Genomic DNA, 26,176 nt, shown 5'->3' with positions numbered 1-26,176 from the left:
CACTGAGCAGTTTGAAAACCGTCTAACCATTTGTCAACTCATTTCCTTTACTGCATTGGATTTCCATGCCTCATTTATCCTTCCTCATGATACAACAATTTATATGTTCATCTTTACCCTTTAATAGTGCAGATTTCCATTCCTGCTATAATAGAGTTTTAGATTTGATTGTACCTCCAAGCTGCTGTTGTGTGTGAGGCATAGGAAATCATACACCTGTTTTTGCTAAACTGAAGTTTTTGTTCATTCTGCCAGAATCAAACATTAAGAATTAAAGAGTAGGCTCAGAATGTGTCCCCTTTTGTTTTTGCCTTCTATATATCCTTGAGCTGTGACTGCAGAAGTTCACATGTTTTCCTTGGTTTAATTGTTTCTTTAATTGATACTTAGCCACAGCAAATTGGCAACAATAAACTTTAGTCTTTTAATATTTGCCTGGCAGTATTTGTGTATCACTATAAATGTCTAATAAGACATATTTCATAAACTAGATATATTTTTACATAGCAGTCAAACAAGAAAACTCCTTGGATTCCTATATTAGTAATGAACCATGGCATATCTTAATAAAGGATAAAAATGTTTTTCTTTTATATGAATTGTCTTAGTTCTTTCCACAGACAAAAAAGATTGTGTGTGTATACGTGCACACACCCACAGTGCAAACAGGAAAGTTTTCAAACTGTTAGAAACATGAGTTGCTTCAATTTTCTTATAAACTGCATCTAAGTTGTTTGTCAACCAAATGCAAGCCCTAGAAGGAACTCTAGGATTGTTCTTTCCTTTTTTTTGAGTTTGTTTACATGAAAAATATAAAGTATAAGTATGTATAACATTTTTATTCTTTTAAAAAAATCCTTAAGAAAGATGCATCCATGTTTACTGATCTTTTTTTAGTGATTGTTAAGACAGTGTGGCAGATGGGATAAACTTGTTTTTATGATCAAGATATAATTGTCAAAACAGTTCTAAGTATTAAGGTGTTAACACACATTAACATGTACTGTTTGAGCTGTTTTGTTAAGAGGATAATTTCAAATGATTTGATTTCCTTCTATGTTAGTTAGGATGCTTTTGGCTACATAAATTGGGTATAATGTAGCCTGACACAAATTTACTTAAAAAGAACTAGGTTAGGATACGTAATAGGAAGTGCTGAGTAGTAGACAGATTCCAAAATTATTTGATTCACCAAACGAATGACTCTTGTCATAGACCTAGTTTCCTTCTCTTTCTCTGCCTTGCTTTTCACAAAGTTGATATACAAGAGCTGATTTCCACCTTGAAATCACTGATAATCAGTTCAGTCCACAAGGAGAGAGTGATCTGTTCCTGAAGTCCTGGAATATGTCTTTTCCTTCAGTCTGGTTAGTTCTACCCAAGACCAGTAACAGCTTACGCTAATCAAGATCCACCCTTGGAGCTGAGGATGAGAGTGGAAGCATGATAAAATTGGTCTTATTTTAGAAAGGTGCAAGAGAGGGGTAGGTATTGGGTGTGTAACCAAGTGTCCACTATTCCCTCTTTATTAGCTCACATTATTTCTTTTGAATAGATATTATTTTTTCTTTTCTGTAATTTTAGATTGCTTCTGAAGTTGTTAATATCAGGAATGGTTTTTGATAATATGTGGTTCTGAACATGTGCCACAAAAGGTCTTAGTTCAAACTATTCCTTTTATCAAAGGATCATTCAAAAATTCAAATTCTAATATCACAATTTTTGTAGATAGTATGCTTGAAGACTTGCTTTTAAAAAGTTAAGATAAAACTTGTTGAAAATTAAATTGTAAAGGAGGAAATAAAATGTTCTGTATTACAGTGATTTTTGGTTTTGGGGGAAAGGTTATAGGTCATTCCTCTGCCTTTCAAAACAGAGGAAGGACTTGTATAGGGTGGCTATATTATGTTTTCTTAGTAAAGTTATTGATTGTTAAATTATTGATTGTTTTACTTTTTAAATGTTTCTTTTTTGTGATTACGTGGAAAATATTTAGTATTAAGATTACTAAGGTCATCTTTGATTTCACCATCCACAGATAACTGTTAACACTTAGTGTATTTCCTCCAGCCTTCATTTTTCCTTCCAGAATGTCCCAGTGAAAAATATATACCTTTTAGACATTAATAAAACAAAATGAATGCGTTGAAGCTGTTGGCGGGTTTATTGAACATAAGTGGCTTTAAGATAACCAAATATGTTTATGTCTGGCTCTTAACATTGTTAAAATGTTTAAAAATACAATCATGTATATTAATAGCACTTTAATAATTTGCATATATTTTTTCTCGGTGTACATCTTTCTCTTTTACAAAATTGAACTCGTATATGTAACCTGAGTGTATCAGGGCCCTTCCCTTTTCTGATCCCAAAGGGAAGTCTTTGCTCATTTTTGTTGGAAAGTCAAAGAATTCATTCTTGTTTTTAGCACTTCAAGTCGTCTTTGTACTTTGTGGGTTATGGATTTCTTCACTGTTGCTGGTAAGCCAAGGTGATTCTGAGTTGTAGACCACCTAGAGGAGCCAATCCCCTTCCAGCCTCTTGTTATATAAAACTCTCACATTGGGATAAATTACGCGTGTTCTTTCCTTGCCCATTCTGCCCTGTTAGCCTTCCCCTGCCCAGTCCTTTGAACTGCACTGTAGATAAACAAAGTCTTTACTGAAGGATCAGGCAACTCTCAGAAGGATATTGCAGTAGAGGAGAAAGAAAGGCCGACATTCCAGCTAACAGGTGTTAGCTTCTTAAAACTCCAAGAGAAGGCACTTCTAGACTTAGTCCTTTGAGAAGAGGGGTGACCTTTTTGGATACTACCTGACTTGTCCATTGCAGTCGTCTTTCTCTCTCTTCCTGCCTGTATTCCTTCAGCAATATTTATTTGTTGTTTGTATAGCCATGTTCTAACGTCTGGTAATATTGTGATGAGTACCTTGCCTTATGAGTTTACATTCTAGTGATGGGAAATAGACAATAAACAAATTATGTAAAATTCTGATTAGTGTTTGAAGAATGAAACAGTGTAAGGGGATGAAGAGTGATAAGGGAGAGGCCATATTAGATAAAATCATCAAAGAAAGCCTCTTTGAGGACCTGACATGTGGAGAGAGCAGAATGAGGTAAGGGAGTGTATGAGAACAGCTGAGGAAAGAATGGTTCAGGCAGAAAGAGGTGTAGTATCCCTCAAAGGGGACCAAACTTGATGTGTTGAGGAATAGCAGGAAGGCAAGCTGAGTGATCACAGGGAAGAGACGAGGTCAGAGAGATCCAGAGAGGGCCAGATCATGCCTACATGCCGAATCTACAGCCTCTTTCACTCTGATGACATCATCCCCAACATGCACTTCTCAAGAAGAGGTATTTCTCCTTGAATCCTACTTGTATTTTGCACAATTGAACCATGTGCCTGGCCTCTGTAGGAGAGGTGGTCATACTCTCCTCTGCTCGGTTATTTTCTTCTCTACCCAGTTATCATTAGGTTCCAGAGTACTAGCCCAATGAATGAAAGTTAAGGTAAGTGCCCCAATTCTGTGCAGCCTTATACTAATGAGACCAGTGATCAACCTGGTTCCATTTCTTGTCACCTGTGAAGTAATACAACTCAAGAAGAAAAGCATTTATTTCTCTCAGACATCTGACAGCCTTAATTATAAGTGAGCACAGTTTATGTGAAGCCCACTAGACCACCTCTGTTATTGCGCTGGGAAGTATTTACATCTTTCCTTCCTTGCTTGAAGCCTGGTGTAATTCAGGAATCACTAGCTGTCAGTCATTCTTCTCTTTGTTACCCAGGAGGAAAGGCCTCTTTTTCAATGTGCCGGACTTCTTGAATTGTTTTGATTCCTGTGCTGATTAAATGGGGAAGATTGCCACTTCACCCTGCCACATAGATATTCTTGTCATTAATATTTCTTAATATGATTGTTATAGAATAATTTTTTTACAGTGGTAAAATATACATTACAAAGTTTACCATTTTAAGTGTACAGTTCTGTGGCATTAAGTACAATCACGTTGTTGTACAACTATCACCACCATCCATCTGTAGAACATTTTCATCTTCCCTAATTGAAACTTTGTACATGTTAAACACTAACTCCTCATTCTTCCCTTCTCCCAGCCACCAGCAACACCATTCTGCTTTCTGTTTCTATGAATTTGACTACTCTAGGAACTTCATGAAAGAGGAATTATACAGTATTTGTTCTTTGGTGACTGGCTTATTTCACTTAACATAATGTCTTAAAGGTTCACCCATGTTGTAGCATGTGTTAAAATTTCCTTCCTTTTTAAGGCTGAATAATATTCCATTATATGTGTGTGGGTACCACATATTGTTTATCCATTCATCTGTTAGTGGACCCTTGGGTTGCTTCCACTTTTTGGCTATTGAGGGTGATGCTGCTGTGAACATGAGTCATTAGGTGTATAGGTGTACATGGGACCATGGGTATACAAATATCTGTTTGAGCACCTGCTTTCACTTCTTTTGGGTACATACCGAGAAGTGGAATTGCTGGATCGTATGGTAATTCTATGTGTAAATTTTTTTTCACAGCTTGCTATACCATTTTCTATAGCGGCTGCACCATTTTACGTTCCTACCAGCAAAGCAGAAGTGTTCTAATTTCTCCACATCCTTGCTGACACTTATTTTCTGTTTTTTTCATAATAGCCATCCTAATGGATGTGAAGTGGTATCTCATTGTGGTTTTGTTTTACATTTCCCTAGTGTCTAGTGATGTCAAGCGTCTTTTCATGTGCTTACTGATCATTTGGATATCTTCTGTGGAGAAATGTCTTTTCAAGTCCTTTGCCCACTTGTTAACCTGGTGGTTTATTTTTTTGTTGTTGAGTTGTAGGAGTTCTTTATATGTTCTGGATATCAGTTCTTTATCAGATATATGATTTGCAAATATTTTCTCCCCATCCCTGGGTTGCTTTTTTGTCCAAAGAATGATATCCTTTTTCAAAGGACAGCATACTTTGATGCACAAATGTTTTAAATTTTGGTAAAGTCCAATTTAGCTTTTTTTTTTGTCTCCGGTGCTTTTGGCATCATATCCAGAAAGTAGTTTTTGAATGACTACATAATAGTTTATTATATACTGTACCATAATTTATTTAACCAGTCTTATACTGTGGGCTTTTATTTTGAGTAAGGTTTTTTTGATGAAGATTTAATAAGAAACATACTTGTAAAATCTGATACATAATAAAGACTCAGTAATTGTTACTTAAATTAATAATAACAATTACTTTTATTATTACTACTACTTGCTACTTTCTACCCTTGGTTGGAACATTATGTAGCTAAGGAGCTGTAGAACATTCCAGAGATTGTTCTCAGATACTCTTTGTATTTCCTCAGAATGAATTGTCTCATTGTAGGCTTTGTTTTGGGTTTTTTTTCTTTTTTGAGGAAGAGTAGCCCTGAGCTAACTACTGTCAGTCCTAATCTATTTGCTGAGGAAGACTAGCCCTGAACTAACATCCGTGCCTGTCTTCCTCTACTTTATACGTGGGACGCCCACCACAGCATGGCTTGACAAGCAGTGCCATGTCCGCACCTGGGATCCGAAGCGGTGGACCCTGGGCCGCTGAGAAGCGAAACGTGCGAACTTAACCGCTGCGCCACCGGGTGGGCCCCCTAGGCTTTGTTGTGGAATGAACTTCCTTCTTATTACAAAATATAAAGTCCTCCAAGATTCTTCCAGAGAAGAGTTTCATAAGAAGACTTTTTAGGAGAAAGATAGCTGTAAAACTTGCCCCAGCTTTTTTTTTTTCCCCTTTAAATTACGTAACCTTAAAAAAAAATCTTTATGAAGGTGTAATTCACATACTATAAGATTCATCTCTTGAAAATGTATAATTCCTTGGTTTTTATTGTATTCATTTTTGTGCAATCATCACTATAATTTAAATTTAGAACATATTCATCAAATCAAATGAAACCTAGTACCCATTAACAGTCACTCCCCCATCCCCACTTATCCCAGCCCCTGGCAACCACTAATCTATTTTCTATGTCTATAGATTTGCCTATTTTAGACATTTCATGTAAATAAAATAATAAAATATGTAGTCTTTTGTGACTGGCTTCTTTCACTTAGCCTGATGCTTTCAGGATTCACCCATGTTGTACTGTGTATCAGTACTGCATTCCTTTTTATGGCTAACTAATATTCCATTGTATAGCTATACCACATTTTCTTTATCCCTTTATCAGTTGATGGATGTTTGGGTTTCCACTTTTTGGCTACTATGAATAATGCTGCTATGAACATTCATGTACAAATTTTTGTGTGGGTATATATTTTCATATCTCTTGGGTATGTATCTAGGAGTGGCATTGCTAGGTCAAATGGTAACTCTGTGTTTGTTTTAAAGAACTGCTAGACTGTTTTCCAAATTGTCTGTCCTATTTTACATTCACATCAGCAATCTGTGAGGGTTCTAATTTCTTCATATCCTCATTAACTCATTTTATTGTCTGACCTTTTGATTCTGATCATCCTGGTGGATGTCAAGTAGTATCTCATTGTGACTTTGATTTGTCTTTTGCTAATGACAAACAATGTTGAACATCTTTCCATGTGATTATTCGCTATTTGCATATCTTCTTTAAAAAAAGGCTTTTCAAATCCTTTGCCACTTTTAAGTTGAGTTATTTGCCTTTTTGTTATTGAGTTGTAAGAGTTCTTTATATAGTCTAGATGCAAGTTCCTTATCAGATATATTATTTGCAAATGTTCCTCCTATTGTGGTTGTTTTACTTTCCTGCTGATATAATTTACAGCACAAAGGTTTTTAGTTTTGATATTGTCCAGTTTATCTATTCTTTTTTGCTTGTGCTTTTGGTGTCATATCTAAGAAAGCTTTGTCTAATCCAAGGTCATAAAGATTAATACTTACATTTCCTTTCAAGAGTTTTGTAGTTTTAGTTCTTACATTTAGGTCTATGATGCATTGAGTTAGCTTTATGTATGGTGTGAAGTAGGGATCCAGCTTCATTTTTTGCATGTGGCTATCCAGTTTCCCAGCACCATTTGTTGATTTGTTGAAAAGACTATTCTTTCCCTATTGAATTGTCTTGGTACCTTACTCTTACTTCTCCCCTAAATTTTGCATTGTTTTTGAGTTCTCAGACCGTTCATCTGCCATCATGGTTCAGACTCTCTTTACATATTTCAAATTCGGTATATCATCTTCTCAGTTGTTTGGTATTTAAATAAAATAATAGAGTGGGAAACATCTTCATATGGTAGATGATAGTTTTAGAGTGTTGGTACTAGGCTGCCATTTATTGAGTGCTTTCTTTATTGTGCTAAGCATTTTGTGTGTGTGTATATGTGAGGAGGGTTGGCCCTGAGCTGACATCTGTGGCTAATCTTCCTGTTTTTGCTTAAGGAAGGTTGTTGCTGAGCTAACATCTGTGCCAGTCTTCCTCTCTTTTATGTGGGCTGCCGCCACAGCATGGCTTGATGAGCAGTACTAGGTCTGCGCCCAGGATCTGAACCTGCAAACTCCAGGCCGCCAAAGCACAGCATGTGAACTCAACCACTATGCCACTGGGCTGGCCGTGTGCTAAACATTTTTAATACTTTTTTATACATTGTGAGGGAAAATACCAGAGGGTTCTTCTCTTAGAAATTTAATGAAATAATCTCAGCAAGTGCTAATACAGTTTCTGTTGTAGGTGCCCTCTTCTCTCTTTCTTTTTTTCCATTTAAGGGTAACCCCATCCTGACTGCATGTTCTCTATGCATTCAGACTAAAGTGAGGCCTACTCAACACGCCAGGTCTCCAGCGAGACTTCCTACTTTGGAGTGGCCTGGGAAAACAAACTCACTCACTGGGTTTTCTATACTGGAGCCTTCTCTTTTTCATGATTCCTAAATGTTGGAGTGCTTGAGGCTTAGTCTTCAAACTTCTCTTCCTTTTAATGCAATATGAACTAATTATTATTCCTCATACATGCTCCTTGCTTTCCTGATTCCATGCTTTTGCCCACATTCTTCCTTCTGCCTCAGATGCCATACAACTTCACATTCCCTATTCTCTACATTTCTGAATTTTACCTATTCTTCAAGGCCCTTCCTAGACACCCGTCACTTTTCTTTGAAGATGATAGTCTTGTGGTGGAAAATCAAGTTCCCCTTGACTTCTTATAGTATGTTATTTGTACTGTTCTTATGTCAGCAATTGCCCTCCAACTTTTATTATAAAGACATCTATTTCTTTTTTGTAATATTAAAAAAAGCCAGATTTAGAACACTAACTAGAAATTTTAAATAGCTATATTCGTTTTATTTTTTGTTTTAAGCTCTTTAAGGAAAGGATCTGTTTCTCTTTCATCTTGGTAATTCTCTATTCTAACATCTAGTGGAGTGAATGAATGCATTTAAAGAAAAAACTTCTCCACTGAGGGTATGTGGGAGGGAGGGATGAGGATAATGACATATTTATGATTTGATTAGAAGGAAGTTTTCGTTTTAAAATTGCCTTTTATGCCATATGCATAAGGATGGGAAAGGAACATGGGAAAAGAGAAAGGTTATTAGTGGGTTACTGAATTTAAAATTTAGTTTTCATTAATGCATTAAGAATTATTTAAAATAAAAGCTGTTGCCTTTATGTGACTCTACTTGTCTTTAGACTCATGTAATCTAGGAGTTGTGACCAACTGAAATGTATCTCGACTTCTGTTATGAAACTATAGTGTTAGGAAATCTGAAGCAATTTCCAGGCTTGTTTATGAAAGCTGTTAAGTTAAATTGATTATTAAAGAAGGGCAAATTGTCTTATGTCAGCAGAAACGTGATTTGTTTAATCTTAACTTAGACTTTGGATGTTTAATTAAAATTTTAAAGCATTCTTTCCAATATTGATTTTCATAGTTGAGTATTGCTGGCATTTTAAGAAAAACGATTCCAAGCGGCAGATGTGACGTTCACATGAGAAATTCTTTTCACTGTTAGTGAAACATAGTTAAGGTTTAACATATTTAACTTGTTATTTGCTTATAAACAATAATATAATCCAAAAAGATAGCTTTCCTTAAAAGAAAACTTATAAGATCTTTACTCTATCATTAGAGTTCTATAGCTTATTTTACAGATGATGACAAGGCTCAGAGGCAGATATTTTAAAATAAGTCAGTGTTAATCCGTGCTTATTATGTGCCAGGTTTTGTTTTTAAGATCTTTGTGTATGTTAACTCAATCCTCACAACAACTCCATGAGGTATATGTTGTTATTTTCTTCATGCTACAAATGAGCATAACTCAGGTACAGAGAGGTTAACTAACTTGCTGAAAGTCACACCGCTGGTAAAGAGCATATCCAGAAATAAACCCATATAGTTTGGTTGCAGATTCCATACTCTTCCTCCTAGTTTGTTTTTAGTTTGTTTATCAAAGTTATACGTACGTGTAGGTTAAATAATCTAGTAGTTCTTTAAGGTTTATTGTGAAAAATACCATGCTCTCTTTCCTCCTCCCCACATTTAAGTACTTTCAGCTGATTACTCAGTATTTATGTAACATCTCTAAATAATATGCTTGTTTTGCTGCCTGATTTTTCACTTGTAGGCCTGATCTATTGACTTCTGCTATTGAAAATGATTATTTAGCTCTTTTTTTCCCCCTCCCGCCCAATATCTGTATCCTTCTCAATCCCTTAGTTATTTCATAATTTTTGTGAGATCAGTGTTTTTGGTGTTTACATTAATTTACTGTGTGAACAGTATCCTCAGCTAAACCATGTTGTAAACTGCTTAGTTTTTTCTTTCCTGACATTTTATTTTCTGTGGAGATACAACTGCCTTTTCCTTTGAACTTGTGTGTTATTTAATTATCACTAATTCAGGTCTCAATCATGTTGCTAGTTGTCTCAATCATATGCATCTTCTATCAGTTTCATGTTCCTGAAGAAATCTCTTCTGGAATCTTTTGACTAGGGCCAATCTGGACCTGTTGTATGGCCATCGTACTAGATCTACGTTATCTTAGGGCTTCCTTTTGCTGTCCCTGTGTTGGGTCTCCTATTACTTGATTTCTTGGTTTATCATCTTATCATGGTGTAGTACATCTTCCAGTAACTTCTTGAGAAAGGTCCTGGGAGGTAGATTTTTTTGAGATCTTGCATGTTTGAAAAGAGTCTTAGAACTTCACATTGCCTATAGAATTTTATGATAGAAATAACTTTTCCTCAGAATTTCGATGGCATTGAGCCATACCTTTTAGTTTCTAGTGTTTACTATCACAAAGCCTGAGGCAATTCTGATTCTTATTTTTTGTGTATGGTCTGTTTTTACTGTCTAGAAAGTATGTAGACTGTTTTTCTGCAGTTTCTGAAGTTTCACAGACCCGTGCTCTAAGTCTGTTTTCATTAATTGTGCTGAGTACTTACTTGATGGGCCCTTTTATTCTGGAAGTTCTTGTCCTCTCTGCTTGAAAAATTTCTCAGTTTACTCTGTTCTGTTTTTGAATCTCCTTCTATTCAGTGTTCCTCTGGACCATTCTTTTACTTTTCTTATCCTTTCTCTTCCATTTTTTATGTGTTTGCCCTTTGGCTCTATTTTCTGGATGCGTTTTACAACTGTATTTTCCCAGTCTTTCCCCTAAATTTAAAATTTCTCCTTATATTTTTAATTTCCATGAGCTCCTTTTAAAATTTATGAATGTTATTGTTTTATAGTATGCTCTTCTTATTTCATAGTTGGATTATCTTTCTTACCTCTCTGATATTAATGATATATATTTTTAAATTTTCTTCTCCCTATTTGGTTTATTTCCTTTGAGTTGCTGTCATCCCCTGTTTTGTCTTTACCTGTTATGTTAGAGCTATCTTCAGATGTCTAGTGATCTTGGGTGACTGCTTCTGTCTGAGGGTAGAATACTAAAACCAAATTGCAAGCTCTGAATTCATGATTAGAGATTGTCTGTGTGAGCTTTACTTGAGATGATCAGGCTAGGCAGTTTAACTAGTGTAAAAGTTACAGTTGTTGTAACAACAATCCCCTAAATCTTAGCAGCTTAACATAGTAAAAGTTTATTTCTCACATGAAGTCTAGTATTGGTATTTGTGATCACCTGTAACCTTCTGTGTGGGCATTTGTCTGTCGTTCTTGAGAAGGGATCAAAGGAACTTCCACATCTAACATGAGAGATTGTGCAGAAATTTTTATGAGTGAGGCCTGGATGATAACTGGCTCACCTGGGAGGAAAAAGCTCTAATTTGTAGTGTTTGCTACATGGTGTAAGTACTCCCATAATGGCCAGTTTCAGGCTACCAACATGATGTCACTAAATGCAGAATTGGCAAGAGATACAAACACTTGACCCTCAATTGTGCCAGCTCTGACATACCAGTGCACCTACCAACCATGTCCCTTGGGCCAGAACTGAGTTGTGTGGCTCCACCTAAATTCAAGGTAGAATGAAAAATGTTCTTCAATTGTGTGTCTGGGAAATAAAGGAACTAGATTTTGGAGAACAGATAGCAGTTTCTGCCATAGTTGGAACCTCCAATGTCATTATCTTTAGATCTAGGTAGAATTCCTGGAGAAGTTTGTTCCAGATTCCAGCCTGGCTGGTGAAGAAGCCCTGGCTGTAGGAACTATGAGAACTGATTGAGGAAAAGGGTTAGAGATTTCAACATCAGGTATGTGTACATTTTCTTAACCTACCCCCCACGCCCCATTTTCAGTATGGTGCCTGTATTCGGTTTTTATAGCTGCTCTAACAAATGACCACAAATTTAGTGGCTTAAAACAACACAGACTTCTCATACAGTTCTGTGAGTTAGAAGTCTGACATGGCTTTTACTGGGCTAAAATCAAGGCATTGACAGAGCTGCATCACTTTCTGGAGGCTCTAGGAGAGAATCCATTTCCTTGCCTTTTCCAGCTCCTAGAGGCCACCCACATTCCTTGGCTCATGGCCCCCTTCTTCTGTCTTCCTAGCCGGCTGAATAGCATTTCCCCGACTCTTTTCTAGTCATCTCCCTCTGACCACAGCCCAGGAAAAGTTCTTTACTTTGAAGGAACCGTGTGATTAGATTAGGCCCATTCAGACAATCTGGGGTAATCTCCCATGTCAAGGTCATTGGTTTAATCACAGCTTCAAAGTCCTTTTTGCTGTGTAAGGGGACATATTCATTGGTTCCAGAGATTAGGATGTTGTCATCTTTTGTGAGCCGTTATTCTGCCTCCCGTAGCACCCCTTGCTCTCCAAAGACCCTCAGTTTTATCTACTCCTAGAAATAAATTTACAGACTTTTCTTGTGGGTGGGGGAGGGAACTTAGTGGTCCTTTTACTTCTTAAACAGTCCTTATTTTACACTCCCCTCTTCATCTTCACTTCCAGAGGTACCTAAAAGTAGAAATTCCTGAGTCTTTGGCTATTTTGTGCTACAAATTGGGTTAGTTCTTCGGTTTCCTTGTCACCAATTTAGGATTAAATTTTCTGAGGTTTACTTAATGCTTTACCACTCATTCAACCACTTTCCAAATTTTGTTGCCCTTATCCTCCTTTTCTGTTCTCATCATTGTGGGTTTATGCCTTAAAAAAAAAAAAGAAAAAAATCCTTTTAGTATTGTTTTAGCTGGGGTTTGAGAAGGCAACAAAAGTAGGTGTGTATTTAATCTCCCATTTTAATTAGAACAGAGTTCATACCTTTAACTACTACACCATACCACCTTTACTTTATTGCCTTTTTGTGTGTGTGTGTAATGTAACCCAGATATTTGGTAATATAAATGGATGTGGATCCTGTCTTCTAGATTACAGATTCATTTATTCAGTCCACCTCTATTGGCTACTCAGTGCCAGCTACTCTATTGAGCATTTCAGATTCAAAGAAAATCTGGAGGAGCTTGGAGTCTGTGAGTTCTACAGATATCTACAAAGGAAATTTGAGCATATGGTTAAAAGTGTATAATAGGAATAGAAACAGTAGCAAGGAAGCACTGAAGCAAAGGAACTGATTTTTCCTTGGAAAGTCGAAAAAGGCTTCACAGAAGTAATCATATTTGAGCTGAGTGTAAAAGTGTATTGCTGGAGAATGAGATGAGGAAGTGGGAAAATAGGAAGGGAGCAGTTCAGTGTGGTTGCTGTAGGTTGTATAGGGGAGAAGAAAGAGATGATGAAACTTCAGAGGTAGGTCTAGATTTGAGTTTGGAGGGCTTTTTATAGCATGGTGGGGAGTTTGGGTTTTAGGTCACATGGAAACTGGAGGCCTTTAAGAAAGGAAATAACAAATGGTGTTTTTTAGGAAGTAATTCTGTTGATGTGTGAGATGGTCTGGAGTAGACAGACAGGTGGCAGAGTAAATATGTGGGTGGTTCTTATAGTATTCTGGGTGAGAATAAGAATCTAAGTTGAGATAATGTCTTTGAATCCAGCTTTACCATTATTTCTAAGTAGAATTAACAGAACTTGGTGACTGAATGAACATCGGACTGAAAGAAAAGGAATCATCAAGATTTTTGGCTTAAGAGACTGGGCGAATGGTGATGCCATTAACTGAGATTAGAAATATAGTAAGAGGGGGCTGGCCCCGTGGCCGAGTGGTTAAGTTCGCGCGCTCCGCTGCAGGCGGCCCAGTGTTTCGTTAGTTCGAATCCTGGGCGCGGACATGGCACTGCTCATCAGACCACGCTGAGGCAGTGTCCCACATGCCACAACTAGAAGAACCCACAACGAAGAATACACAACTATGTACCGGGGGGCTTTGGGGAGAAAAAGGAAAAAATAAAATTTAAAAAAAAAAAAAAAAGAAATATAGTAAGAAAAATAGGTTTTAGAAAAAATGTAATGTTTTTAGTCTTTAGTCTTCAACATGTAAGTTTTAATACACCTTTATGAAATACAGTTGGAGATGTCTGTTTGGAACATAGGATATAGGAAATGGGGATATAGGAAAATTAATTAGGGAGATAATAACATAGTTGAAATCACTAGATTAGGTAAGATCTTCCATGGGACACCAGTTAGCTCTAGATGAAGAAGGAGGTGGTGGAGCTGATCAAGCAAACATAAGGAAAGAAGAGGGCAGCTGTCTTGTTCAGTGCTTTTACCCCCTCCTTTCCTCCCTCTTTTCAGTATTTTTTGAAAATATTCAATAGATAGAAAAGTATATTTGTATATTAAATATTTTAAGCTATAGGAAATAATACCCTAACTACTGTGTTCACCACTCCTTTTTAAGAAAAATTACCAATACCTTTGAAGTCTTTCTGCACCTATGTTGTATTCCATCCTGTTTCCTTTCTGCCCAGAGATAACCACCATCTTAAATTTTTAAAATCATTCTCTTATTTTTGTTTTACCACATTTCTCCTTAAATAGTTTATTGTTCAGCTTTGCATGTTTTTGAACTTTAAAAAAATAGAATCATAGGGTTTATATTCTTCTGTGACTTGATGTTTAAAAAAATTCAACATATCCAAGATCATTATTGGCATTATATCTAGTTACAGTCATCCATTTTCATTGCTGTGTAATATTCCATGCATGAATAAACCCATAGTTGGTTTATACATTCTAGCGTTGATGGACATTTACATTGTAGTTGTTTTGCTATTACAAACAATACTGCTATAAGCATTCTTGTAAACATTTTTTTGAATTTCTCTAGGGTATAAGTAGGAGTTGAATAGCATTGTCCTAGAGTATGTGCATGTTCAGCTTTCCTAGGTAATGCTGATCGGTTTTCAGAAGTGGTTGTACCAATATGCAGTCCTTTTAGTAGTGTCTGAGTGCTTTGTTTCTTCACATTTTTACCAATACTTGGTATTATTACACATTATTTATATATGTTCACTGATAGTATGGGAACTTTATGTTGTCATTGCAGTTTTAACTAGCAGGGTTTTTTTTATCCCTCTTTTTCGTATTTTTCTTTTTGTCCTGTATGAACTTGAACATCTTTCATTATTAAGTCACCATTCTTGTTTCCTTTTTTTGATAACTTTCTATCTAAGTCTTCATTTTTATATTGGAATGTTTATATTTTTTTTACTGGCATGTAAATGTTCTTTATATATACTGGATTCTACTCCTTTGCCAGTTTTTATGTATTACAGATATATTCTCTGTGTTTGTAGCTCTCTTATTTTCTTTTTCTGGTGTCTTTTGAGCATTAGAAGAGCTTGCTTTTGATGTGATCGAATTTGTCGGTCTTTTTCATTATGATTACCCTTATTTTGTGTTTTATTTAAAAGCTCAACACTGTTACAAGGTTATACAGATATTTTCTGGTGTAATATTTTTGAAATCTTGTAGTTTCACCATTGGCATTTGTTTTTAATCAACCTAGGATTGATTTTACAGTATAATATGAGAGCTAGAAGTTTATTGTATTAGAACAAAACCAGCAATTTTTATCAAATAGCAATTTTTATTCTGGCACCATTCATGGAAATACTCTTCCTTTCCCTACTGATCTGCAATGCCTAGGTTGTTTTAAATTAAATTTTTATATATATGTGGGTGTGTTTCTAGTTCTCTATTTAGTTCTTTCAGTCGGTTTCACTATTTTTTCACCAATATCATGGTATCTTAATTGCTGTGGTTTTGTAATAATTTTTATCTGGTCCACAGGTCCTCTCACGTTCTACTCGAGAGTGTCTTGTTATTCTCATCTTCTGATCAAATATATAAATTTTGGAATCAGATTCAAGTTTTCAAGTTTCCTTCTCTCTTTCTCTGTGTTAGAATTTTGATTATAATTACTTTGACTCCTTGGAGCATTTTGGGGAGATTGAGCATCTTCATAATATTGAATCATTCAGTCTTATTATAAACATTGTACATTTTTCCGTTTACTTAGGTCTTTAAGTTTTCTTGATAAAAAGTTTTACATTTTTTCCTAGAAGTCTTATGTGTTTTTGTTTCATTTATTCCTAGGCACTGCATGTTTTTTGATGTATTGTAAATGGTATCTTTTTAAAATTACGTTTTCCAACTGATAGTTGCAGAAGTTTAGAATTGCAATAGAATTTTGTATACTAGCTTTGTGTTCTTGTTAATTCTATTAATTGTAACACTTTTGTGTAAATTGTTAGATTTTCTGTGTGGAAAATCTTGTCATCTATGAATGACAGTTTTGTTTCTTCCTTTCAGAGTCTTAAATCTTTTATTTCTTTTTCTTGTCTTCTTGCACTGATGATAACTGGTATGGCACTGAATAGGAAAACCAAAATCAGTTATTGCTATCTTATTTCTGATCTTAAAAGGAGAAACTGTTTAAACATTTTGTTTGTGAATATGTTTGCATGTTTGCAAAAGATATTTTATAGGATACCCTTCAATAGATGCAATTCTCTTTTTTTAGTTTGCTAAGACTTTGTTTTGTTCAAGAATTGTTGTTCAGTTTTATCAGATGCTTTTTCTGCATCTATTGAAATGATTTGCTTTTTCTCCCTTAATATGTTAATTAATGTATAAAATGATATTAATCAGTTTTCTAAAATTAAATCAACCCGGCATTACTAGAATAAACCATTTTGGTTATAATGTATTAATTAAAAAAATTTTTTTTTGTATCTATGTTCTTTAGTGAGAGTGGCCTGCAATGTTCATTTTCTCATACTTTCCCTGTCTGATTTTGTATCAGTGTTAGCTTAGCCTCATAAAATGAATTGGAAATGTTAATTCTTTATGTGTGCTCTGGAAGAGCTGTCAAGATTGGAGTGATCTGTTTCTTGAATCATCGGTAGAATTTGGTGTTAAAACCCTCAAAGCCTGATTTATGTTTGGTGGAGATATTTTAAACTACTGTTTACTTTCTTTATGATTATAGGATTATTAAAGTTTTTCTATTTCTCCCTAAGACAGTTTTATTAAAATCTTTTTTATGGGGGCTGGCCTGGTGGCGCAGTGGTTAAGGTGCATGTTCCGCTTCAGCGGCCCAGGGTTCACCGGTTTGGATCCTGGGTGTGGACATGGCACTGCTTGGCAAGCCATGCTGTGGTGGTGTCCCACATATAAAGTAGAGGAAGATGGGCAGGGATGTTAGCTCAGGGCCAGTCTTCCTCAGTTAAAAGAGGAGGATTGGCAGCAGTTAGCTCAGGGCTAATCTTCCTTTAAAAAAAAAATCTTTTTTAGGAATTTCACCATTTCATCTTAGATTTTTAAGTTTATTGGCTTATTATATCTATCATACTGGCTTATTATCTGTTGGATTTCTGCAGCATCTATAACTAGGTCTCCCTTTTTTTTCTTATGTTGTTTATTCTTCCTCTCCACCATTTTTCTTGCTGTTGATTGATCTTACCAGAAGTTTATATGTTTTTTAAGTCTTTCCAAAGAACCACCAGCTTTTAGCCTTATTTATCTACTCTGACATACTTCATTGAGTTGTGCTCTTTATCATTTTCCTTATACTTTATTTGTGTTTTTTCTGGTATACTTATTCTTAAGAATTTTGAGACTTCTTTTCTTTCTTTTTTTGGGGGGGTGGTGTGTGTGTTGCTAGGACTGTTTATTTATTGGTGTTTCTGGAGACTTCTTTTCTTATGTGTCCCACAAGTTTTAAATCTCTGATGTTTTGTTATTGTTGGGTTCCAATATCCATTATGTTAGGACTCTGATGCCTGTTTTCTAACATTCATTATGATTTTTTCTTTGACTCATGATTTGTTTTTTAAAGTATGCTTTAAAATTTCAGAATGTTTGAAGTTTTTTTTACTAAACATTTTTTTTTGTGGCAAAACATAAAAATTTACCATTTTAACCATTTTTAAGTATCCTATTTAGTGACCTTAATTACAATTCATAGTATTGTGCAACCATTGCTGCTATCGGTTTCCAAACTTCATCACTCCAAATGGAAACTCGGTACCTATTTAAACAATAACTCCCTATTCCCCACCTCCCTTCACCGGCTCCTGGGAGCCTCTAATCTGCTTTCTGTCTCTATGAATTTACCTATTCAGAAACCAGCCTTGCTGCCACCTTGGGCTTGAACTTCTAGCCTCCAAAATTATGAGAAAATAAATTTGTTAGTTCAGCCATCCAAGTCTATGGTGCTCCTTATGGCAGTCCAAACTGAGAAACTTCCTCTTTTCCACATTGTTTTGGAATTGTTTATATTAATGCGTGTAATTTACTTCTTTATTTTTACTTCATATAGGATTCCATTATATAAGCATACCATAATTTATCCATTCTGTGGTTGGTGGACATTTGGGTTATTTTTAGCTTTTTTTGTTGTTACAGTGCCTTTATGAACATTCTTCTACATGTCTCTTGGTACACGTTAAGAGTTTGTTATATATACGTAATTGCCAATATTCTGTTTTTTTGACGTTCAAAAACAATGATTTCAGATGGTTTAGCATAGTATCTAGGAGTGGAGGTGCTGGATTATGAAACTTTTCCCAAGTGATTATATCATTTACTCTCTCACCGGTGGAATGAGAGTTTCTCTGGCTCCACATCTCTGTCAGCATTTGATATTGTGATATCTTTACACTTTTACTAATATGTGCATGTGGAGTTTATCTCATTGTTATTTTAATTTGCATCTCATTTAATACTAATGTGGTTTAGCATCTTTTCATTTGTTTGTGGACCATCATATTTCCTTTAATGTGAAATTCCTATTCATGATTTTGTCCAATTTTCTGTTGCAGTGTTTGAGAAGTTGACTCTTTTTTTACTGGGATATGAATTGCTTGGTGAATTTAATAAATATTTATTGAACCAACTCTTGGTTTTAGGCTGCAGTTGTATAAAGATGAGTAAGATTGGTGGAATCATATTAATTTGCATTTAGTTAAACTTACTTAATTGGAAGCTCTAAACTTCTGTGTCTTTCTTCTATTAAAATATAGATTAACTACATGAATTATTTATAATTCACCTCTCTGTTTCAGTTTACTCATTTGTAAAACAATGGGCTTTGACTAGTTAATATCTAGTGTCCCTTTTACTGGTGTCTGTAATTCATCTGTCTAATATTTTTCTTGTTGGTTTTTGAAACTTAGAAATGTTAGTTTTATTGTAATGGTGAACTATAAAATGTTGACTTTTTTTGTTTTGTGTTTGCTTTTTGTTTTTCATCAAAAAATGTTTTGTGGGGCTGGCCCCGTGGCCGAGTGGTTAAGTTCGCGCGCTCTGCTGCAGGTGGCCCAGTGTTTCATTGGTTCGAATCCTGGGCACGGACATGGCACTGCTCATCAAACCACGCTGAGGCAGCGTCCCACATGCCACAACTAGAAGGACCCACAACGAAGAATATACAACTATGTACTGGGGGGCTTTGCGGAGAAAAAGGAAAAAAATAAAATCTTAAAAAAAAAAATGTTTTGTTTCTGTAGATTATGATATCTTAGTTCTCCAAGGACATCTCTTAGATGTATTTCCCAGGCTGATACTATTACCTTTTATTTTTAAAATTCTTAAAATGCTGTTAAACCTAGAAATTCAGTCCTAACGTATGTGAATTATTCTTTCTCAGAGTGAAGATACACAACAGCAAATCATCAGGGAGACATTCCATTTGGTATCTAAGAGAGATGAAAATGTTTGTAATTTCCTAGAAGGAGGATTGTAAGTAAAGCATTTGGTAGACATTTCTAATCTTTGACTACATGATTAAAATGTATACTGTTTAACTGGTTTGTAGTAAAAGTTTCCTAATTTTGATTAATTGGATCACGTGAATTAATTGCTATCCATATTAGCTATACGTCTAACTTAATTTTTTTAAGATATGCAGTCTTTTTTTTCTTTTTAAAAACTTTTATAAAGTCATTTTTTATAAAGGTAATATATTCATATAGCAAAAATTCAAACTTTACGGTGAAGTACAGTAGTCCCTTCTTATTTGCAGTTTCACTTTCCGGGGTTTCAGTTACCTGTGGTCACCATTGGTCTAAAGATATTAAATGGAAAATTCCAGAAATAAGCAATTCATACGTTTTAAATTATACACTGTTCCGAGTAGCATTTCATCTCAATGTCCGTCCTGCTCCTTCCTGCCCAGGTCGTGAATCATCCCTTTGTCCAGCATATCCACCCTGTAAATGCTACTCAGTACTCACCCATTAGTCGCTTAGTAGCTGTCTTGGTTATCAGATCGATTATCATGGTATCGCAGTACTTGTGTTCTAGTAACCTTTATTTTACTTAAAATGGCCCCAAAGTGCAAGAGTGGTGATGCTGGCAATTCGGATATGCCAAAGAGCAGCCGCAAAGTGTTTCCTTTAAGTGAAAAGGTGAAAGTTCTCAACTTAACAAGGAAGGAAAAAAAAGGTATATGCTCAGGTTGCTAAGATCTATGGTAACTTTTATTACAGTATATTGTTATAATTGTTTTAGTTTATTATTAGTTATTGTTAATCTCTGACTGTACCTAATTTATAAGTTAAACTTTATCATAGGTATGTATGTATCGAAAAAAACAGTATATATAGGGTTTAGTACATCTTACAGAAGCATCTTCCAGGCATCCACTGGGGGTCTTGGAACATGTGTCCCATGTGGATAAGGGGGGACTACTGTATAAAAGGTGAACTAAGTCTCCCTCCCTATTTTAGTCTTTCTTCCCAGTTTGTTGTGTATTCGTCTAGAAAATTAACTTTGTGTTGACTAATATAAAAGTATAACCTTAAAAAATTTTACTTTTGGGATCACACTATGTATGCTGGTTTGCATGTTTTCCCTTAATATTTTGAAAAGCTTTACATGTAAACATATCTAGAGCAACCTCATTCTTTTTAACGACTAAAGAGTATTCCTTAGGTTGCTGGACCTGTTCATAAACATTTAGATTACATCTTTTGTTTTATTATTATAAACAAGACTGCAGTCTGCTTTTCAAATACATATCTTGTGTGTATGTATGTATATCTATATATAGACATATCTTTATGTTAGATAGATTAGAATTCAGCTAATGGGTTTTTCAATTTTAAAATGAATAAATAAGAATTACTTATAATTAGCTTTCTAACTATTATAAATGAATACTTTTAAACTAATGGGTTTCATGAAAACAGTTTGTTCTCAAATAGTTTCATAAATGTTCCCTCCTATGTTTATATAATTAATTTCTTAGTAAGATATTCCTCATTGATAATTTAGAAACTAAACTTTAGCTGAGCCTCATTATGAATAATCACAGATTAGTGAGAGAAACCTACACTTTTCTGTATTTTAATATGTATAATGCATATTATGAAAAATAGTTCGGATAATAGAGAATTCATTCTTATCTGACCATAAATTTACTTTTTATCATTTAGAAAGTTTACTTGCGTTTCTTAAAATCTTATATCATGCTGCACTTAAATTTGCAAATACATGCTTACAATTTGTAAATTTTGCTGTTAACTCAAGACCTCCAATTTAATAGTTGAGAACGGTGTACCTGCTTTCTGTCTTTGTATTTTAATGATACTTTACTTATTTCTTTTAAACTTCTGTAGGAGTTTAGTTGTCTTTGCCATTACTATCACTTCCTTTCATCTCAGCCTCTTAATCTCTTATCTCATAGGAAGCTTAGAACTCAGCACAGTACACTGTGTAGTAGTCATATAAGAATCTGATGGATCTAATCAGGGCACTGTTTGAACTAGAAATTATGGCTTGCATTTGTGATTATTCTTTTCCAACCTTATAAAAAGAGAAAGCAAATATTGCATCAGAGATGAAGTTACACATCTGCTGTAGTGCTGATTTTGTCAATAACAAGCTGGTTTTCTTGGTCAGGTCACTTAAATTCTTGTACCGCAGTTTTCTCTTCTGTAAAATGAAATATTTGGACTGAGAAGATTTCTAAAATTCTGTGGGTTTATGTAGTATATTGCATTCCATACAAGAATTTGTATCAGTATTTATCAGTATTGTACTGTAGTTTAAAGATAAAATTATATTTTTAAAGACAAAATACATACTTGTCATATTGCATATTAATATCTTTGCTTTCTTTTAATAACATTAATAGCCATTTCGAAACTTATAGTTTTCAAAAGTTTGGTCTTCTTTTAAAGCAGAGCCAAACAAAAGTTTAAGATAATCTCTAAATTGCCAGTTCAGGTTGAAACGAAGCCTGCTATTTGTGCTCTTTTTGTCTCTTTCAAGGAACATTTGCAGTCATAGTCTATAAAAATAATCTCAGAGAATCTTTAAAGTGCACTTATTTTTTAATTGAATATCTTTTTTAGAAACATGTCTAGCATACTAGGAATTTTTAATTCTTATCAAAGATCATTTCCACTTTTGCTATTAGAGGACATAAAGGTAATGTATACTTAGAGAAGTTGTTTCTATGAACTTGAGAATTTGGTGGTACTTTTACTGAGTAAGAAATAGATGCTATTTCCCCATATCCTGTTTGTTTTGTTCAGTTAGCTTTGAGTACATGTAGTCTTGATTTTATATTATGTTAGTGTTAAAGGGTCTTTTGAGAAGGTGAACTAATTATTGTAAATTTAACTGTGAAATAGCTAAACTATATTTAAAAAAATATAAGGTGTTTGGAATGATTCCTAAATTATTATTTTAAAAATGCTCAAACCCCAGTCAATATATATAAAAATATTTGATGAAAGAACTGAGAATCTCGTAGCTCAGTTTTTTTTCATTTATATTCCAAAACAAAATATATTTTTGGAGGAGATCTTGATGGTAAATCTGTCCAAAACTTAAGAAACATTATTTTTTTTTTCTAGTTAATAATCAGTCTTAGGCTCTGTGACTAACTGTGACCTGTAGAGTTAAATCTAGTAAGCACTTAAAAATGCCCTATGATCTGATCTGCCTACTTCTCTGACCTCATTGTTTACTAATCTTTCCTTGTCTACAAGTCTTCTTTCTCTTTCTTGAACATACATATTTCATTCTTGATGAAATGGCCTTTTTATTCATTGTTACCTTTGCCTGAAATGCTCGTCTAAATTTTTTTTTTTTTTGAGGAAGATTAGCCCTGAGCTAACATCTGCTGCCAATCCTCCTCTTTTTGCTGAGAAAGATTGTCCCTGAGCTAACATCTGTGCCCATCTTCTCCTATTTTATATGTGGGATGCCTGCCACAGCATGGCTTGATAAGCAGTGCATAGGTCTATGGCTGGGATCTGAACTGGCGAACCCCGGGCCGCCGAAATGGAGAGTGTCAACTTAACCTCTATGCTACTGGGCCAGCTCTCTAAATTTTTTCATGGCTGGCTCTGTAGTGTTGGATCTCAGCCTAAATGTCACTTTTTTCCTAACAATCAACCTAAAGTAGAGATTCCATCAATATGGCATCATCCTGTTTTGATTCTCCATGATTCTTCCACTCTGATAACTTTTTTTATGTATTTGTTTGTTTATTGTTCCTTACCCACTATCAATGTCTGGCACATAGTAGGTACTCAGTAGATAGTTTAGTGAGTGAACTAAAATTAAGCACTAGCTTCTTTTACTTAATATCTCTGAAGAAAACAGCCATCTTAAATTTAGTCTTTGATATAAGTTCACTTGAATGCTGTGCCATTAAATGCTATGCCGAAACATTTATAAAAGATTTTAAACAAAATCGTCAGTTTGCTTGAGGTAATAAAAACGTCTTTGGTTTTGTTCTGTAACATTCTGATTGTTTTGTTTTGTCATTTAGATTAATTGGAGGATCTGACAACAAACTGATTTATAGACATTATGCAACATTATATTTTGTCTTCTGTGTGGATTCTTCAGAAAGTGAACTTGGCATTTTAGATCTAATTCAAGTAAGTTAACATTTGCCTCTTAATGTCTTAAATAACGATTTTGGCATTTATATTTTTTCAAACTTGTATGTTCTAAATTTTCAAAAATGATGTTTTGTTTGGTAAGAAATAAATTGTTCCATAGTAGATGTTGGGTGAGTAAAAGAGGGATGAGGGATGTAGAAAGATGGAGACTAATTTAATCTGTTTAAGAGTAATCACAATTAATTTCATCATGCCCTTATTTCATATTCGTATGTCACCACAAGAAGCCTAGGACTTGTGGGTCTCTTAACATATGTATCCAGATCTGACCCTAAAACCCAGCCCTCCCTGTGTTTCCTGAAAATCTTTCATAATGTCTCCGGAACTCAAGGTCAATCATCAGCAAATTCTTCTTTATCTTCAACCTCTTCTGTAATATTGTCTTCACCTTTTTGCTCCAAGTTACATCTGGCTTTTCTAATGACACTACCTACAAATCTTAAGTAGTAGCAGTTTTCTCTCCTGCTTTCTTCATACCATTGAGCCTGGATGTTTCTGTTTGCTTTGCATTGCTTTTTTTAGAGGATTCTTTCTTCTAAAGTGTCTCCAAACTTTATCTCATGTTATCAAACTATATCACCTTCTCCCCATCCTGTTGTAGTAATCTCTTATCCTCACTTCCCAGTCATTGGAGATTTTGTGAGGAACTTTCAAGAGTCTGAGATTTTACCCTATTTGCAAGCTAACAAGTTAACTACCACAATTTCATGGATGCCAGCAGAAAATAGGAGACTTCTGGGCCAGAAACAAAGGGCTTTATTTCTAATAGCAAAAGTAGCAGCCAGAATAACAGCATTTGCTTACACTGGTTCCTCAAGTCCCAGTTCCCAAAAGGTGACTTGAAGAGGGCCATGTGATACCTGCATACACAGTGGATTGAGTTATAGGAGAGGAACCCCAAGCTTAGGGAACTGGAGTCTTTTATTTTGGGCACTAAGTATGTCTGCCCATGTCCTGGAGGAAGAGAATATCTTCCAAGGGTGTAGGTAAACCTACCCTTTGATTTGGAGAAAGATATTCTATTTTCCAAGGCTATTTGCTATAGAAGCTTGCTTGGAAAGATAGTCTACAATAAAGGTAGTCAGTACCTCTGCTCACATTATGTGCAGAAATGGAAGACCCATGGAGGATTGTTTCCTTACAGATTTTAGTTCAGTTCACTCACGTTCACTCCAGTACTACGTAAATGATAATTCTTGTTGATTTCAGTATTTATGTGTATATTTCCCCCAGTATCCTGGTGTCTTCAAATCCAGAATTCCTCTTTTTCATTGAGTTTTGCCCTCTACCCCACCTCACTACTCATTTCTAGAGCTTATCTTTATCCAAACTGCAGTCCATCCGTAATTTCAACTTCACAGTTTCCACTCTCTGTCTACCACCTCTTATCTTTTCATCTCACAATTTCTATTACTCCAACAATTCTTTAAGTCTCTTGGGACGTTCAGTCTTTTAAATCTGTCATTTTTTCACTATCCCTGATCCTCCTGATGTCTTACTTTCCTTACCCAGCTTAAATTCCATCATCAGTCATGATAATCATAGTTATGTGTTTACTCAGCTCCTTCCCTGAACCCATACATCTGAACGTAGTTAGAGAAAAAAACATAACCATACTTATTGGCCTCACTTTAGATTTATGATCCCTAACCTCAGTGAATCCTTAATGGTACCTAGTAATCATATTATATTTCCCTTGTCCATTCACTCTTCCATATTCCTAGACAACTACTGATACATTCTCCTTTCTCCTTAAACCTTGAGCACCTCTAGCATCTTGCTTCCTAGTTCACTGAGAAAATTGAAGCAATCAGAAGAGAACGTCTACAGACTGCATCTGTGTCCATGTACTCTACTGTCTCTTCTGTGAGAGATGAACTCACTAGGCTCCTAGCTAAGGCCAGCGTGCCCACTTATATACTAGTGTCCTTCTCATTGCTCTAGCAGTTCTCTCTCTTTCTTCTGTATTATTTTTCCTCTCTCTTGTAGATGATTCCCACTAGCCTATAATGTGTTCTCTCAAAATTCCTGTCCCTGCTTCCCTCTCCAGCCACTGCCTCACTTTTTTCTCTCTCTACATCAAAATACTTTTAAAGAGTTGTCTGTACACACTATCTCAAATTTTTCTTCTCCCATTCTCTTGAACACCCTCCAGTCAGGTTTTCAGCTCTACTATTGCTAAATCCAGAGGTTCTCATCAGTCCTCCTTTATTTGATTAAGATTATTTATTAATCTCTTCTCCATGAAATATTTTCTTCACTTGGCTTCTAGGACATCTTACTTGCCTGGTTTTCATCTACCTCTTTAGTTGTTTCATTTCAGTTTCCTGATCTCTCTTGCCTCTTCTTCAGCAACCCCTGTAGGATGTACAGAATCTGACCACTTATTACTCCCTGCTCTGCCACCGCATTGGTCCAAGCCACCATCAGCTC

At 35.2% G+C, this 26,176-nt stretch overlaps 1 protein-coding gene across 6 annotated transcripts in view; it reads left to right on the top strand.

Annotated features, from left to right (window-relative positions):
• AP3S1 (adaptor related protein complex 3 subunit sigma 1) overlaps window positions 1-26,176 on the top strand; it is an 81,705-nt gene that overhangs the window by 3,365 nt on the left and 52,164 nt on the right. For all 6 annotated transcript variants that reach the window (XR_011505897.1, XM_070517561.1, XM_070517562.1 and 3 more), the window contains exons 2-3: window positions 19,468-19,559; window positions 23,608-23,719. Coding sequence is in view for 5 of the 6 variants with exons in the window: in XM_070517561.1 (XP_070373662.1) it covers window positions 19,468-19,559; window positions 23,608-23,719 (204 nt within the window). In the remaining variant the exon portion in view is untranslated. The remainder of the gene's footprint in view (window positions 1-19,467; window positions 19,560-23,607; window positions 23,720-26,176) is intronic.

This window comes from Equus asinus, chromosome 9 (genome assembly GCF_041296235.1).
Source record: "Equus asinus isolate D_3611 breed Donkey chromosome 9, EquAss-T2T_v2, whole genome shotgun sequence".
NCBI lineage: Eukaryota > Metazoa > Chordata > Mammalia > Perissodactyla > Equidae > Equus > Equus asinus.
The sequence above is the reverse complement of the archived record's forward strand: the minus strand, read 5'-3'. Positions and strand labels throughout refer to the sequence as shown.